Consider the following 15557-nt stretch of genomic DNA (forward strand, 5'->3'; position numbering starts at 1 on the left):
TTAAGAGTGACAGAGTTGGCCCTGGCCATGGAGCGCCTTCAGAACCAGAATCTGGAGAAGGATCAGGTCAACAAGGCCCTCACTGAGAAGCTGGAGGCCCTGGTGAGTTATGGTGGGTAGATGAGGGCCCTACCAGATCCATGGACCCAGGCTTAGGGCTGGGCTACTCAGACATGCTCCTCACCCCCACATCATGTGCCAGGATTAGGGTAAGAACAGTCACCTTCTGTATCCCTTTCCACACTCCCAGCGGCCCTGCCTCATGATCCCCACTGCACAGAGTGTTCTCCAACCCAGTAAGCAGGGGAGTAGGACTCCAACTCCTGCCTGAGCTCCCAGAGGAGCATGGTTGCCTTCTATCAGAGGGATCCTCCCTAGGGCACTGCCTGGATAGGTCACCTTCTGTGTGGGGCTGAGCCTGGCTCTCCTCCAGTGACTGGGTCAGGACATTGCCTCTCCCGGCCTCTGAGGGCAGTGGGTTCTGCTAGCTGGTCTATGGATAGCCATAGAGGCCACCTGATGGGTGGCGGTCCAGGGAGGGAGGAGAAGGTAGAGTTTCACACTAGGGCACAGCCTCTGACCGCTCTTTGTCTCATTCCAGGAGTCTCTTCGGCTACAGGAGCAGGCGACCCTGGAGATGGAGGACACAGAAGGGCTCCAGCAGACCCTGAGGGACCTGGCACAGGTGCATGAAGGGAGCTCTGGGAAGGTCTGGCAAGCAGGCCTGGGCCTCTGGCCGCGCCCTCTGGTGGCCTTTGGCTGAACTAAAGCGAGTGATGGCCCTGGGTACTCCAGTTAGCTCACCTCGCCCCTGCGCTGGGAGCTCCCAGTCTCAGGCCATCTGTGCGGACCGATGAATGGTATCTTTGCAGTAAATGAGCCTTGCTGGAGAGCTGTGGGCTGAGCGCCCGTGGGGGAGGTGGACCCCAAGGCTTCCCGTAGGGACTTCGTGAGGCTGCCTGGCCTGGGCCTGGCCCGGCCAACCCCTGGGCTCCTGCTCCCACCTTCCCCACCCCAGGCCGTCCTGTCAGACACAGAGAGCGGTGTCCAGCTAAGTGGCTCGGAGCGCACAGCAGACACCTTGGACGGCAGCCTGCGGGGTCTCTCGGGCCAGCGGACCCCCTCCCCGCCACGGCGTTCCTCGCCCAGCCGCGGCCGTTCCCCTCGCCGAGGCCCGTCCCCGGCCTGCTCTGACTCCTCCACGCTTGCTTTGATCCATTCGGCCTTGCACAAGAGGCAGCTGCAGGTTCAGGTAGGAAGGGGCCTGAGCATCCCTAGCCACAGCCAGGGACCCAGCCAAGCTCCTGGAGAAGGGGCTTGGGTGCCCAGGGGGCGGGGCCATAGCCTGGGGCGGGACCGTAGGCCTGGGGGCGGAGCCAGTAAGCAGACCTGAGAGTCCAGGTGTCAAGGAGATATCTGAGAGCTCTGGGGCAGAATTGGAGCCCACAGTGGGATGAAGTGGGGTGAAGCCTGGGAAGGGAGGAGGTGGGGGCAGAGCCAGAGTCCTGGGGGAGCCAGGACCCTGGGAGAAGGAGTCTGCAGGGACGGGAGGAGCTTGGAAGCGAGAGGTTCCGAGGGTGGAACCAGGGTCCAAAAGGAGGAGCCTTGCGGGTGGAGTCTGAAACTAGCAGAGGAAAGAGTGGTCTCGGCGTTGTCAACTTCATGGGGACCTAGATTGGAGTTGCTTGGGACTCCGGGGAGGTGAGGACTTAGAATGGTGAGGCCACAGAGGAGGGGAGTGGAATCCCAGTCCCAGGGGCTGAGGCCCCCTGTCCTGCTGCAGGCCAGGCCCCGGCCTAGTCACGTCCCACTGTAGCCTGGTGTGCTTCTCCGGAACCAGCAGAGAAAGTAGGCTCCCCAGACTCAGTGACCCCCATGCCCCAGGACATGCGTGGTCGCTATGAGGCGAGCCAGGACCTGATGTGCACCCTGCGGAAGCAGCTTAGTGACAGCGAGGGTGAGCGGCGTGCCCTAGAGGAGCAGCTGCAGCGCCTGCGGGATAAGATGGATGGGGCTGCTCAGGCCCAAGAGGATGCCCAGCGTGAGGCCCAGCGTCTGCGGAGCACCAATGAACTCCTGAGCAGGTGCCTGGGATGTCTGAGGTGGAGGAGGATAAAGGATAAATAAGTGTCTGAGCCTAAGGCCAGCCCTAATCTTTAAATGGGTGGTTCTGCACCAATAGGTCACCACTGGCCACATGTGTCTATTCAATTTTAGATCAATTAAAGTTTTACCAAAGGGGCTGGGGATGTAGCTCAGTGGTAGAGCTGCGGCTTCAGGACCTGAGTTCAGTTCCCAGCACTGCACGCACACACGAAAGTTAAAATTCATTTCTCAGTTGCATCAGCCACAATTCAAGTGCTCTAGATCTACACATCAGCCACATTTCAAGTGCTCTAGATGTAGAACATCTCCCTCTTCTCAGAAAATTCTTTTTTTTTTTTTGGTATTAGGGACTGAACTCAGGATAATTTACCACTAGGCCCCCCCCCACTTTTAAATGATCTTTTTAAAAATATTTTTTAGTTGTAGTTGGACACAATACCTTAATTTTTTATTTATTAATTTTTATGTGGTGCTGAGGATCGAACCCAGAGCCTTGCACATGTGAGGGGAGAACTCTACCACTGAGCCATAACCCTAGCCCCCCCTACTTTTAAAAAATATTTTTAGTTGTAGTTGGACACAATAACTTTATTTAATTAATTTATTTTTTATGAGGTGCTGAGGATCAAACCCAGCGCCTCACGTGTGCTTGGTGAGCACTCTACTACTGAACACAACCCCAGCCCCAACCATTAGCTCCTTTTATTTTCTACTTGGAGACAATCTCATTAAGTTGCCGAGGGTCTCACTAAGTTGCTGAGGCTGACTACAAACTTGGGATTACAGGTGTGCACCAGTGTGCCCAGCTTCTCAGGGAAATCTTGACAATGTTGTTTTGAGACTGTTTCCTAGAGGGCTTTTTTTTTTTTTTTTTTTTTTGGTACTGTAGATTGAATCTGACTGCACCTTTTTATTTTGTTTTATTTTTTAAAAATATTTTTTAGGTATAGGTGGACACAGAGTCTTTATTTTACTTTATATGGTGCTGAGGATCGAACTCAGTGTCTCACATATGCTAGGCAAGCGCTGTACCTCTAAGCCACAACATCAGCCCTTATTTTTGATTTTGAGACAGATTCTCACTAAGTTGCTTAGGGCCTTGCTAAATTGCCCTCGAACTTGTGATACTCCTGCCTCAGCCTCCCTACTCACTGGGATTACAGGCATGTGCTACCATACTTGGCTTCCTGGAGATTTGCTTTTTTGGTACTGGGGATTGAACCCAGAGGCACAAAACCACTGAGCCACATTTCGAGCCCTATTTTGTATTTTATTTAGGGACAGGGTCTTCCCAAGTTGGTCAGCGCCTCACCATTGCTGAGTATGGCTTTGAATTTGCAATCCTCCTATCTCAGCCTCTGAGCCACTGGGATTATAGGCCTGCACCACTGCGCCTGGCTTTATTTTTGTGACTAAGGTCTTGCTCAGTTACTTAGGGCTTTGCTGAATTGCTGAGACTGGCTTTGAACTTGGCGATCCTCCTGCCTCTGCCTCCCGAACTGCTGGGACTACATGCGTGCGTGTGCCACTGCACCCAGCGTCCTAGAGTTGTTGTTGTTGTTTTAAGATGGGCACAATATCTTTATTTATTTGTTTATTTTTATATGGTGCCAGGGATCAAACCCAGTGCCCCACGCATGCTAGGCAAGTGCTCTACCACTAAGCCACAACCTGGCCCCCCCTCTTTTTTTGGTAGTTGTAGATGGACAGCGTGCCTTTATTTTATTTGTTTGTTTATATGCAGTGGTAAGGATCAAACCCAGTGCCTCACACATGCTAGGCAAGCTCTCTGCCACTGAGCCACAACCCCAGCCTGTTCCTAGAGATTTTTAAGAAAAAGAAATTATCTACCTCTCAGCTACATGGTTATTTTTGTTTTATCTTCCTAATTAGAAGTGTTTAACAAAAAATGTGAAGGATGAGGGGAAATCGAAAGGGGGGGACCCTCACAGCCTCACCTGCCCCTCTGAACCCCTAGTAGGGTATTGGTTTTGTTTCTATTGTGTTTCCTGGCAGTGAGGTGGCAGAGTAGGGGCACTTGTAGACCCACCATGTTTGCCAAGTGCTTCATGTATATCATCTCAGTCTTTCTGTCAGACTCCTGCAGTTTGGAACTCACTGTATGGAGATGAGAGACTTGCCCAACCTCACAAAGCAGGTGTGGCCCGAGGGGGCAGGGTAGAATTAGAATTCAGGCCCATTGGGTGGCCACCCATGATTTCCCTGCCTGGGAACGAGATGGCTTTTTAAGTAGTGGTGATCAGCAAGCAGCCCGTTTTGTATTCTGCTATTTTTACTTAATGTCATGTCATAAGCTTTTCCCCACCCACTGCCAGCATTAGTTTCTAGCATATTTGGGGACTGCAACTTCGAGGGAAGAGAGGGAAGCCCTAAGCCTGAGCCAGAAACCCCAGCTGGCTTGAAAGAAGGTGTTACAATCAGCCCCTGCCCCCTACTTGTGACTATTAGAGTTGTGGAAAATGGCGGCTCCCTGTAAGCTTTTGGGATTCCCAGTGGCAGTCACACGCCCCCCTGCTGTGTCTGCCAGGTACTGCTGTTCTGTGCAGCGGGAAGCTGATCTGGACAGGTGGAGCTCTGTTGGGCTTGCTAGGATTGTGGAGGAGGGGTATCGTGGGGGCCTTTTGTGTCTGTGTGGCTTAGCAGAACTGGCTGCCAAATTGCCGGTGTGTTCCAGGAGCTTACTCCTGGCCTTTTGCACTTGGTGGGGGGACTCACAGGTAATGCAGCACCTTCTTCCATCCCACTAGGCGTTCAAGTGGGCAGGCGGGGGGGGGGGGGGGGCGGGGGGAAGAAAGCCAGGCTCCTGCTGGGAGGTGTGGGTGAGCTGAATCAGCCACAGGAGCATCAGAACAGGCTTCCTGGAGTGAGAGGCCTGGGAGGACCGAGGATGCAGCTCCTGGGCAGTGGCCAGCCTGGCTTCTTTGCAGGGAGAGCAGCCATAACAGCGCCCGCTGCTCCACTATCCCTTGTCCTGCAGGGAGAAGGGCAGCTTGGCCCACAACCTGCAGGCGGCCCAAGAGCAGGCCGAGGGACTGCGGCAGGAACTGGAGAAGCTGCAGGCTGCCCAGGAGGAGCTGCGGCGCCAGCGGGACCGGCTGGAGGAAGAGCAGGAGGATGCGGTTCAGGACGGCGCCAGGGCAAAAAGGGAGCTTGAGCGCAGGTGGGCAGCTCCTCACCTCTCCACCAGCTCCCAGAGGCCTCCCAGGGAGCCTCCCCCGCTCTCACTGCAAGCCTCTGGGCACCATCTCTGTCCTGAGCCTCCTGCCACCTGGAGGAGGCCTCTGGCGTTGCACTGTGCCTTGTCTTCTATCCCACTTCTACCTGGGCCAATGGACCCCTCCTTAGGAGGCCAGGAGGCTTCTTGCTGCTGGGAGGTCACCATTTTGATGCCAAACTTAGTGCGGATACTTGATGGGCATAGGGCACTAGAGCCTGGCCCTCCTGGGCTCAAGCAGTCCTCCTGCCTCAGCCTCCTGAGTAGCTGGACAACAGGTCTGTTCCCTTGAGCCCGGCTAACCAACCCCACTTGGGGAAAGAGACTCAGGGAGGTGAGTCACTTACCTAGCATCAGAGAACTGGTAGGAAGCAGAGTTTGAATTATAAGAACTATAACAATTAAAATTAAAATAACTATTAATAATATTCTTATTAAAAAATTTAAAGGCTGGGGTTGTGGTTCAGTGGTAGAGCGCTTGCTTAGCATGCGTGAGGCACTGGGTTTGATCCCCGGCACCACATAAAAATAAAAACAAAGGTATTGTGTCCATCTACAACTAAAAAAAAAATGCCAATGCACCAAGGTTCTCTTGTTTAAGTCTCATTATAAGTCTGTGATGTAGAAGGTATTATCTGCATTTTGTGGATGTTGAAGCCGAGTCAGAGAGGTCATGAAACTTGTCCCAGGGTACATGGTGAAAGAGTTGGGATTTGAGCCTGCACTGTGTGGGTCTCTAAGACACAGGTTATGACGACGTTTAGTGCACTGTAGGAGTGGATGTTCTTGCTTGGGAAGATGTGTCAAGCAGTATTTTAAGCATTTCCTGTAGAGTAATACACATTCTCATAACGACTTCTTAAGGCAGGTAACACCCCATTTTGCAGATGTGGAAACTGATGCTCAGAGTCAGGGAGTTAACAGGCAGGGGGTTGGCTGTCCTTGTGGGCAAGGCTCTTGCCCAGCATCCTGCTGGTTGCAGGTGGCCAGGACAGAGAAGTGACATGAGGCACCTGCCTGTCTTCTGTCTCACAGCCATAGACAGCTAGAGCAGCTGGAAGTGAAGCGCTCAGGGCTGGCGAAGGAGCTGGTGGAGGTGAGGGAGGCACTGAGCTGCGCCACGCTGCAGCGGGACATGCTGCAGGCCGAGAAGGCAGAGGTGGCTGAGGCGCTGACCAAGGTGGGTCCCCATTTACCACACAACTACACACCTACCTCTGACCCTAGGTCCCAGGTCTTCCCAGTCTGGCCACAGACTGATCCTTGGCTGACATCGGAGCCTGGTCACAGACTGACCCCTCCCTGTGGACCAGGCTGACTTTTCTTAGTGCCATGTTCCTGCCTTTCCAGATGCTCCCGGGCAGTATCTAGACCGAGGTCCTGTGTCTGTGGGAGGTGGGGCCGTGGTCCAGAAAGTTTTCAGTGGGAACCTGCCCCATTCCCCTCACCCTGGACCCTGAGAGGTACCATCCTTAGGCCTCACTCAGGGGAAGCCCTGAGCCTTGGCCCTGCTGCAGCATCGCCTGGGTTCTCTCTCCCTCCAGCTCTGCAGCATGCAGCTTCTTAACGTCCTCACAGGCTGCAGCCTCCTCCCTGAGCAGGGAATTTCCTGACTTATCTTCCTACACCACCCCGAAGTCCGTCTCTGCGCCTGTCCCTGTCTCTTGCCACCCACCCGTCTCTCTCCACCTGACTGGCTCTGACACATGGTCCCCTCCCTGTAGGCTGAGGCTGGCCGTGTGGAGCTCGAGCTGTCCATGACCAAGCTGAGGGCAGAGGAGGCTTCTCTGCGGGACTCCTTGTCCAAGCTAAGTGCCCTCAACGAGAGCCTCGCCCAGGACAAGCTGGGGCTGAACCACCTTGTCGCCCAGGTACATCGTGTCGTGGGCCCAGAGGCCTGGTCCACCTGTCCTCCCCATCAGGGAGACCCCACTGAGGTGTCCCAGGCCCCCACACCCTGCACCCGTCTGTTTTGGTCTTTGCCGCTCCTGTCTCTGTCGTCGCCTGTCTCTACTCTGTCTTCTCTCTCCTGGTGTCTCAGGAGGGGTCCTTCTTCATTCTCCCTCGTCAGTGTCCACACCCTGCCCCTTTCCCCAGGCCGTCTCCTGGGCTGATCAGTGGGTGAGTGGAGGAGCATCCCTGTCCTGGGAGGAACCCTTGCTTACCGTCCCACCACACTCACCCCTGCAGCTGGAGGAGGAAAAGGTGGCCTTGCTGGGCCGGCAGCGTCAGGCAGAGCAGGAGGCCACCTTGGCTCTGGAGGAGCAGCAGAGGCTGGAGCAGCTGCGGCTGGAGCAGGAGGTGGAGCGGCAGGGCCTGGAGGGCGCCCTACACGCTGCCGAGCAGGCCCGGGAAGCCCTGGAGCAGCAGCTGCCTGAGCTGCGCAGCGAACGCAGCGGGCTGCAGGAACAGCTGGCTCAGGTGGGCCAAGCAGAGGGGGACGGGCCTGGCCTGGGAACCTGCTTCTGAGTGAGCTGCCCCACTTCCCTGTGCCTCAGTCACCCCATCAGTAACTCGGGGCTGAGAGTTCTTGTCAAGAGTGTCATGAACAATAGCTGAGGAAACTCTAAGACCCAGCAGAGGGGCCTGCTGTCGGCTCTTGGCACCGGTGCAGCACATGCTGGTGTGGAGAGGGATCAGAATCAGACATTTTGGGATGCCACAGCTGCAAGGGACCCTAGGGCTTCAGGGACCTAGGAACTTAATGTCCTGGAGTGAGTCCGGTTCCTGGAGGGGCATCTGGAGGAGGCGAAAGGGGAGCCGGAAGCGGCTTCCGCCCTCCACTCCAGCCAGCAGAGCAGCTCCCCTGGTCGGTTTTATATATTCAGCTGCTCTGCAAGTTTTGAGGTGAGGAAGGGTTGTCGCCCCTCACTCCCAGAGCTGAGTGAGAGCCTTGTTTTTGCACACATGTGCGCTGTGCGTCTAGAAAAGGCTGGAGTGCCCAGTGCAGACCACACAGCAGGGCAGAGCCTGGGCTCAACCCTGGGCCTCCTGCCCGCCGGCGGGGGGGGGGAGCTGGGTCAGACCCCGAGGTGGGGTGCTATGTGATGAACGGGTCGGGGGTTCTGGAAGTGGTGCTCACAGTCCCTGGTGGGGGCCAGCTCTCCCGGCAGCTGAGCGGGCGGGAGCAGGAGCTGGAGCAGGCCCGGCGGGAGTCCCAACGACAGGTGGAGGCACTGGAGCGAGTGGCCCGGGAGAAGGAGGCGCTGGCCAAGGAGCGGGCCGGCCTGGCTGTGCAGCTGGCGGCGGCGGAGCGCGATTGCCAGGCCCTGTCAGAGGAGGCCACTCGCCTGCGGTAAGGTCTTGGGCTCTGCCCAGCACCCCCAGGGCCTGGCGTTGGCCCACAGGGGCCGTTACTTAGGAGCATGGCTTGCCAACATGCCCTTGCTGTGGCTCAGCCTTCCCCAGGGGAGCGTGGCCCAGCTAAGCAGGGAGGCTGGCACTGGGCCCCGGGCTGGGCACGCCCTGAGAGCCAGTTACCTGGGCTGTTGAGGCCGAGGCTCGTTGCCTCAGGGGCTTGTGTCCTGCAGCGTGGAGAAGGCGGCCCTGGAGAGCAGCCTGTTCGAGGTGCAGACGCAGCTGACCCAGCTCGAGGCGCGCCGGGGGCAGCTAGAAGCGGATGGACAGGCCCTGTTGCTGGCCAAGGAGACCCTGACTGGTACGAGGGGACAGGGACAGGGACACCAGGTTCTGGGATTCCCCCAGGCAGGCAGCATTGACCTAAGAGGTTTCAGCTTCCCTGGAGCAGCCCCTCCCTCTCTGGGCCCCAGATTCCTGCTCTGGCTAAACCCTTGCCAGGATGAGAGGCATAGGTGGCCTGACTCAGCAGGAGCTACCGTGGCTTTGCTGTCCTCTGGGCGGCAAGAGACTTCTGAGTTCTCCTCCAGAGCCAATGGCTGCTTTTCCCAGGACACACGACACTTCCTGTGTGTCCCCACTTTCTCTGGTGCATGGCTCTTCCTGTGTTCTAAACATCAACGCGGCACTTACCTGGGTTATGGAAAATGACTTCCTGTTTACGTCCACCTAAGCAGACAGAACCAGCAAGGGAAATGCTGGTGGGTTTCCCACCGGGAGATGGTGTTGGGTGGTCCACAGAAGGACACACCATCGCATTGTCACCTGTGTGAGTGCTGATAGTTGACACTTGACTAAGAATGCTTATATCTTAGTCAGTAAAGGGGATGCTTTGTGTGGAGCTGGACAGCATTGAGAAATTACTGATCTCTCTATCTGTTTCCTCATCTGTGAATGAGGATAAAAATAAAAATAAACTAGATATGTTATGTAGGTGAATTGAAACTGTGGGATATAACCCAGGTGCCTGATTGTGGTGTGCTCAGTCAATAACAGGGTGGTATAGCCAGGTGCTGTGACCATGCCTGCAATCCCAACAACTTGGGAGGCTGAGGCAAGAGGATAGCAAGTTCAAGGCCAACCTGGGCAACTTATTGAGACCCAAAATAAAAACGAAACGGGCTGGGAGTGTGGGCTTAGCATGCAGGAAGCTACGGGTTTTATCGCCAATAACCATACATGCAGCCCAAACGGGAGTGGTTATATTTGACATCCTTCCCGTTTGTGGGGGCCCCCTTTTGTGATATTCTAGGTAGGCAGACAGAGCCAGTGGGCCCATGCAGCAGATGGGAAAACTGAGGTCCAGAGAGAATGAGCCACTTCTCCAAGGGAACCAGCCCAGATGCCAGATGAATCCTCTCCCCTCCGGGTTCTACCATCTGGCTCACCTGGCTGCAGTTTGCTGGCTTGAGGGAAGGTTTTGCCCTAACCTTGTCTGTATCTACCCTCCCTCTTGTGCAGGTGAGCTGGCAGGCCTGAGGCAGCAGATGATAACTGCAGAAGAGAAAGCAGCTCTGGACAAGGAGCTAATGGCCCAGAAGCTGGTGCAGGCGGAGCGGGAGGCCCAGGCCTCTTTGCGGGAGGAACAGGCAGCCCACGAGGAGGACTTGCAGCGACTCCAGCGTGAGAAGGTATGAGTACCTTGTAGGGGCGGTTAGGGCTCTGAGCCATTGTCTCCTCTCTACCCACAGAGTCCTCTTTCTTGCTCTGCCTCCATGTCCACATCTGAGGAACAGGACTTCATTTCTACTGTGGAAGCCCTAGGGGCAGCTAGTTGGGAAGATCCATGGGGGTAGGGGTGTCCTTATCAAATATGCAGATTCCCAGACCCCAGATTTAGTTACCACCCTGGTGATTCTGATGCAGGGGGTCCATGATCACATTGAAGAAAGGCCAACATTGCGGGGCGTGTAATCCCAGCAGTTCAGGAGGCTGAGGCAGGAGGATCTCATATTCAAAGCCAGTGTTGGCACCTTAAGGAGGCTCTAAGCAACGCAGCAAGATCCTGTTTCTAAATAAAATCAAAAAAAGGGTTGGGGATGTGGCTAGTGGTTAAGTACCCCTGGGTTCAATCTCCAGTGTCCCAAAAGGCCAACATTATATATATAGCAGAAAAGTACTTTTCATTTGTGATACACTATTTGCATATGAAGGATCACTGGCACCTGAACATATAAGAAAGGGAAGGGGGCAGAATGAGTAGTTCCTGAGTTTGAATTTGATCTTGGTCACACACTGGTGATGCTAAGGTCTCTGTGCCTTCATTTCCTATCAGTAGAAATGGCGATAGAAGTATGAGGTACTAGGAGGAGGAGGCGAGGTGATCCATATAGAGGGATTAGGATGGTGACTGGCACTTAATCAATGCTTTACAAATTATTATTACTGATATTGGGATACTCTTCAGAGCAGCTCTCAAGACAGATGCCCTGAGCCCCCCAGCCTGGATGTCTGATTCTGACAGTGTCAGGCTGCTGCTGTGAGGGTCACCCTGGGTGTCAGTGGATTTGGGTGGATATCAGCACCCCTCCCAGTGGGTAGCAGCATAACACTTGAAGAAGGCTGTCCTGCTTCTCTCAGCATCCAGGGGCCAGTGCTGGGGCCAGGCATCTGCCCTCGGCACCCTGAAATGGGCTGTCCTTCACCTATGAGCTCTTCCTGGCCCCCCACTCCCTCCCTGGGGGGCCAGACTCCACCCCTTGCTTTGCCCCCACTGTCCTCAAATTCCCTGCAACCCCCCTGGCCTGGCCCAGCCTGGCTGCTGGGTGGGAAGCATGGCTCTGGCCCCTTGCCCACCGGGGCCCCTTGGTTCCCAGCACATCCTGCTTGCTCTGTCCCGGGCCTTGGTGGCTGTGTTCCTGGGCTCGCTCTCTTTTCTCTCTTTGCCTGGCTGGCTGCTCTTCCACCCTCCTCCGGAGAATGTTCTATGACATATCTGGGACTGCTCCTGCTCCCTGAGGCTCTCACAGCCCTGGCCTGTGCCTTCATTTGCCTTATCGCCTGTCTTGGTGAAAAGGTCACCTGCCCTGTCCCAGCTTTGGGAACAGATGGCCTTTTCTGCCTTGATGTGAATGCGGGGCTGCTTGGGCCCCTTCCGGTGGGTCTCATGTGCCGGCCCCGGCCCCCCCAGGAGGCCGCATGGCGCGAGCTGCAGGCGGAGCGGGCCCAGCTGCAGGGTCAGCTGCAGCGGGAGCGGGAGGAGCTGCTGGCCCGGCTGGAGGCCGAGAAGGAGGAGCTGAGCGAGGAGATAGCTGCCCTGCAGCAGGAGCGCGACGAGGGCTTGCTCCTGGCCGAGAGCGAGAAGCAGCAGGTGCGTGAGTTCTGGTGTGACCTGCATGGCTCCCCAGGCCCCGTTCCACAGCTGGTCCCCACGTGGCCACCTCACAGTCAGGAAGCCGGGGCAGGCTGCTTCCCTCTCTGGGCCTCAGTTTCTTCACCTGCAGGTTGGGGAGGTGAGGGGTGTGTGAAGCATCGCTGAACCCCATGCCTGGGAGCAGGTCATGACCCATGGAAAGCTGTTCGTCAGTCTCCCATCCGTCCCCCTACCCAGGCTGGGCGGGTGTCTTCATGACTGCCTTCTGGGCAGTCCTCATGATGCCCATGGCAGCAGCTGACCCTCTCCCAGAGAACGAATTCTCGACTTTCCCATAATGTAAGACACTGGGCAGACTGTACCCATCTCTCCTCTTTGCAGGGGTCAGTCTCTTTACCTCTTTGAGCCTCAGTTTGCTCACCTATAAAAATGGGAACAATGAAAGACTTTGCCTCGGGTGGTGGGTGAGTGAGGTCCGTGGATCAAGTTCATGTCCAGGGTTCTGCTGATGTTGATCCCTGTTGCAGGGCTGCAGAGGGGTGAACAAGCACACAGGACTTGGGCCACTGAGCCCCGGTGGGCACATCACCCAGGCAGAGTGGGGGAAGGTCCCCGGATGCCCCGAGGACCAACCAGTCCCCCAACCCTGTGTCCTTGCCTCTGCCCAGGCCTTGTCTCTGAAGGAGTCCGAGAAAACAGCACTGTCAGAGAAGCTGATAGGTACCCAGCACAGCCTGGCCGCCGTCTCCCTGGAGATGGAGCGGCAGAAGCGAGATGCGCGGAGCCGGCAGGAGCAGGACCGGGTAGGGCGGTCTAGCAGTGGCACCTTCTGAATAGGGAGGCATAGCTCCACCGGAGGAGGCCCTCTAGAGGGGAGGCTTGGCCTCCTTGTGGAGCTTCCAGGCTGTGGAGGTTCAGCCCTTCCTTCGGGACTCCTTGTGTGAGGGATGGACACACAGCTGTGCCCTGCTGAGTCCCCTTGTTCAGGGGAGAGACCTGTGCCAACAGAACTTAATAGGTGTCGTGGGGTGAGCAGGGGTCTGGAAGGCCAGCAGGAGGGGCTGTTTGGAGCTGAAAGTGGGCAGTTCAGCCAGCAGACTGGGCGTCGCACGGGTCAGGATGAGGGGACATTGCAGGACCAAGCCCTTCCGTCCTAGAGCACCATGCATGCCCTGACGTCTGAACTGAGGGACCTCCGGGCCCAGCTTGATGAGGCCACTGCTGCTCACGCCCAGGAGGTGAAGAGGCTGCAGGAGCAAGCCCATGACCTGGGCAGGCAGCGGGAGTCCTGCCAGCGTGAGGTTGGTCTCCCACCCCCTAAATGCCACCATGTGCCTGCTGGGTGCCTGGTCCTGCGGGGCCAGAAGGCATTAGATGCTTACCTGCATTCGAAGACAGATGGACAGCAAGCATCTGTTAAGCCCCTGTTTTGTGCTGGTGCAGCTTGGGGACTGAGAGAGATGAGTGGGGTCTCTGTCCTTTGGTCTCATCCACAGGACGGTCCTGACTAGTGATTATTTCAGCCCCAAACACCGCTGACTACAGCATGCCTGGCCCTAAATCATAACGCACAGTCCGAGGACTGGGCAGGTGCCCCTGGCTAAGGACATGGGTGTGGGCCAGTTCGAGGGGCCCTGACCTTTACCCTGGGCTTACAGGCAGAGGAGCTTCGGACTCAGCTGCGGCTGCTGGAGGATGCCCGTGATGGGCTGCGGCGGGAGGTGTTGGAGGCGCAGCGCAGGGTGCGGGATGCCCAGGAGGGCCGCGAGGCCCAGCGCCAGGAGGCCGGGGAGCTGCGGCGAAGCCTGAGTGAGGGTGCCAAGGAGCGTGAGGCCCTGCGGCGCTCCAATGAGGAGCTGCGGGCTGCAGTGAAGAAGGCTGAGAGCGAGCGCATCAGGTGGGTTTCGGGGGGGACCAGCTCTGAGTCCTTTGAAGCCCTGTCCTCTCACTGAATCTTGTCCTTGGAACCTAACTTCACCCATGGCCACGCACAGGTGGGGGTTCTTTGGCCCTAACCACAGACTGGCATGAGTCATTTTTGGTGGCTTTTCTATCTCAGATGAGGGACAGGTGGAGGCGGTAGGCAGGGTTGGGTCCAGACCCCACTGGCTGTCATCAAGGAGTTGCTGATGTACTTCTAGCCAAGGTCCTGGCTCAGCCCTGGAGGCTCAGGAGGGGCCATGTGGGCAGGCAGCGCTTGGGACACCCTGCGCCAGGGTCAGCCAGATCCATCCCAGGAATTATGGGGAGGGTGTTTGCGTAGAGCTGCAGAATGCACCTCTCCCAGCACCCAGGCAGCTCTGCCCTCGGCCCTCTGCCCTCTCTAGCCTGAAGCTTGCCAGCGATGACAAGGAGCAGAAGCTGGCACTCCTGGAGGAGGCTCGGGCAGCAGCGGCCAAGGAGGCCGGGGAGCTTCGTTCCGGGCTGCAGGAGGTGGAGCGTTCCCGGCTGGAGGCGCGGAGGGAGCTGCAGGAGCTCCGGCGGCAGGTACCCCCGCTCCCTGTCTCTTGCCGTGTGGCAGCACCCCTTTCTTCTCTGGATGTTAAAGCAGAGGCTTGAACTACAAGGCTTTTACCTGACCTTGGTATTAATGGACAAGCTTTGAGGACTCCTCACCCTGCGCAGGGGCACGTGCTTGCAACCCCAGCAACTCCGAAGGCTGGAGGACGGCAAGTTCACAGCCGGCCTGGGCACCTTAGTGAGGCTGTGACTCAAAACAAAAAAAAGTGCTGGAGATGGGGCTCCTGGGTTCCCTCCCATCCCCCATACAGGGGCGGGGGAATATGCATTTATTTATTCCTACATTCCCCACTTCCCTGGCCACACGGGCTCTGTCAGCATGCTTAACGCCCTCTGCTGACGTGAGTGCAGCTCAGAAATGAGCCCCCTGGGTTCCATTCCCAGTTCCAAGGACAAGAGGAGAGAGAAGTGGCCCTGGAGAGAGTGTGGACAGGTTGGCATGTGTGTCAGTCGAACTTTGTGGATGGACACTGAAATTTCATGTAATTTTCATGTGTCAAGAGCTGTTTTTCTTTTGACTTTTACTGACCAACGAACCTTTTTTAGCTATTTAAAAACTTAGCATCGGTCCTTGCTCATACCGGTGCAGAACTGGAGGCATCTGATTTTGACCTGTGGAGCTTGCTAACCCTGAATTGACGATCTCCCTACTCAGCAGCAGCGGCAAGCACTGCACAGGCACCTACTGTGTACTGGGCGCTGCCTTTGCACTGTAGCTTCAAGGGCTCAGACTCTTTTGCTCTAGGAAAAAGAGTCTGAGCCCTTGAAAAAGCCTCATTCGGCTCCTAAGCGCCCCTCCAGAGAGAGCCCACAGTCCCCAAATACATGCAGAACCCAGAGGTGGGAACCATGCTGAGAGTCTCGTCCTCTCTGCCCAGTGCAGCCCTCCACCTCGGCCCCTCCTGAGTAGCCACAGGAGCCCCTGAAGGGAGCTGGCATTTGCATGCCAGGCTCATGCTGGGTGTTTGCGGGCTATAGCACCCTGTTACTCTCCTGGTGGCACTGTGGGGTGGGCAGGCATCGCCC

General features: G+C 56.6%; 1 protein-coding gene across 1 annotated transcript in view; it reads left to right on the plus strand.

Moving 5' to 3' along the window:
• Positions 1-15557, plus strand: part of Crocc (ciliary rootlet coiled-coil, rootletin) — a 40161-nt gene that overhangs the window by 12462 nt on the left and 12142 nt on the right. Inside the window, exons 10-25 of the mRNA XM_026400860.2 lie at positions 6-102; positions 602-685; positions 1019-1252; positions 1885-2084; positions 5105-5287; positions 6377-6521; positions 7066-7212; positions 7532-7762; positions 8443-8636; positions 8872-8999; positions 10160-10329; positions 11829-12008; positions 12680-12814; positions 13169-13312; positions 13670-13908; positions 14339-14498. Coding sequence (XP_026256645.2) covers positions 6-102; positions 602-685; positions 1019-1252; positions 1885-2084; positions 5105-5287; positions 6377-6521; positions 7066-7212; positions 7532-7762; positions 8443-8636; positions 8872-8999; positions 10160-10329; positions 11829-12008; positions 12680-12814; positions 13169-13312; positions 13670-13908; positions 14339-14498 — 2671 coding nt within the window. The remainder of the gene's footprint in view (positions 1-5; positions 103-601; positions 686-1018; positions 1253-1884; positions 2085-5104; positions 5288-6376; positions 6522-7065; positions 7213-7531; positions 7763-8442; positions 8637-8871; positions 9000-10159; positions 10330-11828; positions 12009-12679; positions 12815-13168; positions 13313-13669; positions 13909-14338; positions 14499-15557) is intronic.

Source organism: Urocitellus parryii, chromosome 11 (genome assembly GCF_045843805.1).
Source record: "Urocitellus parryii isolate mUroPar1 chromosome 11, mUroPar1.hap1, whole genome shotgun sequence".
Taxonomy (NCBI): domain Eukaryota; kingdom Metazoa; phylum Chordata; class Mammalia; order Rodentia; family Sciuridae; genus Urocitellus; species Urocitellus parryii.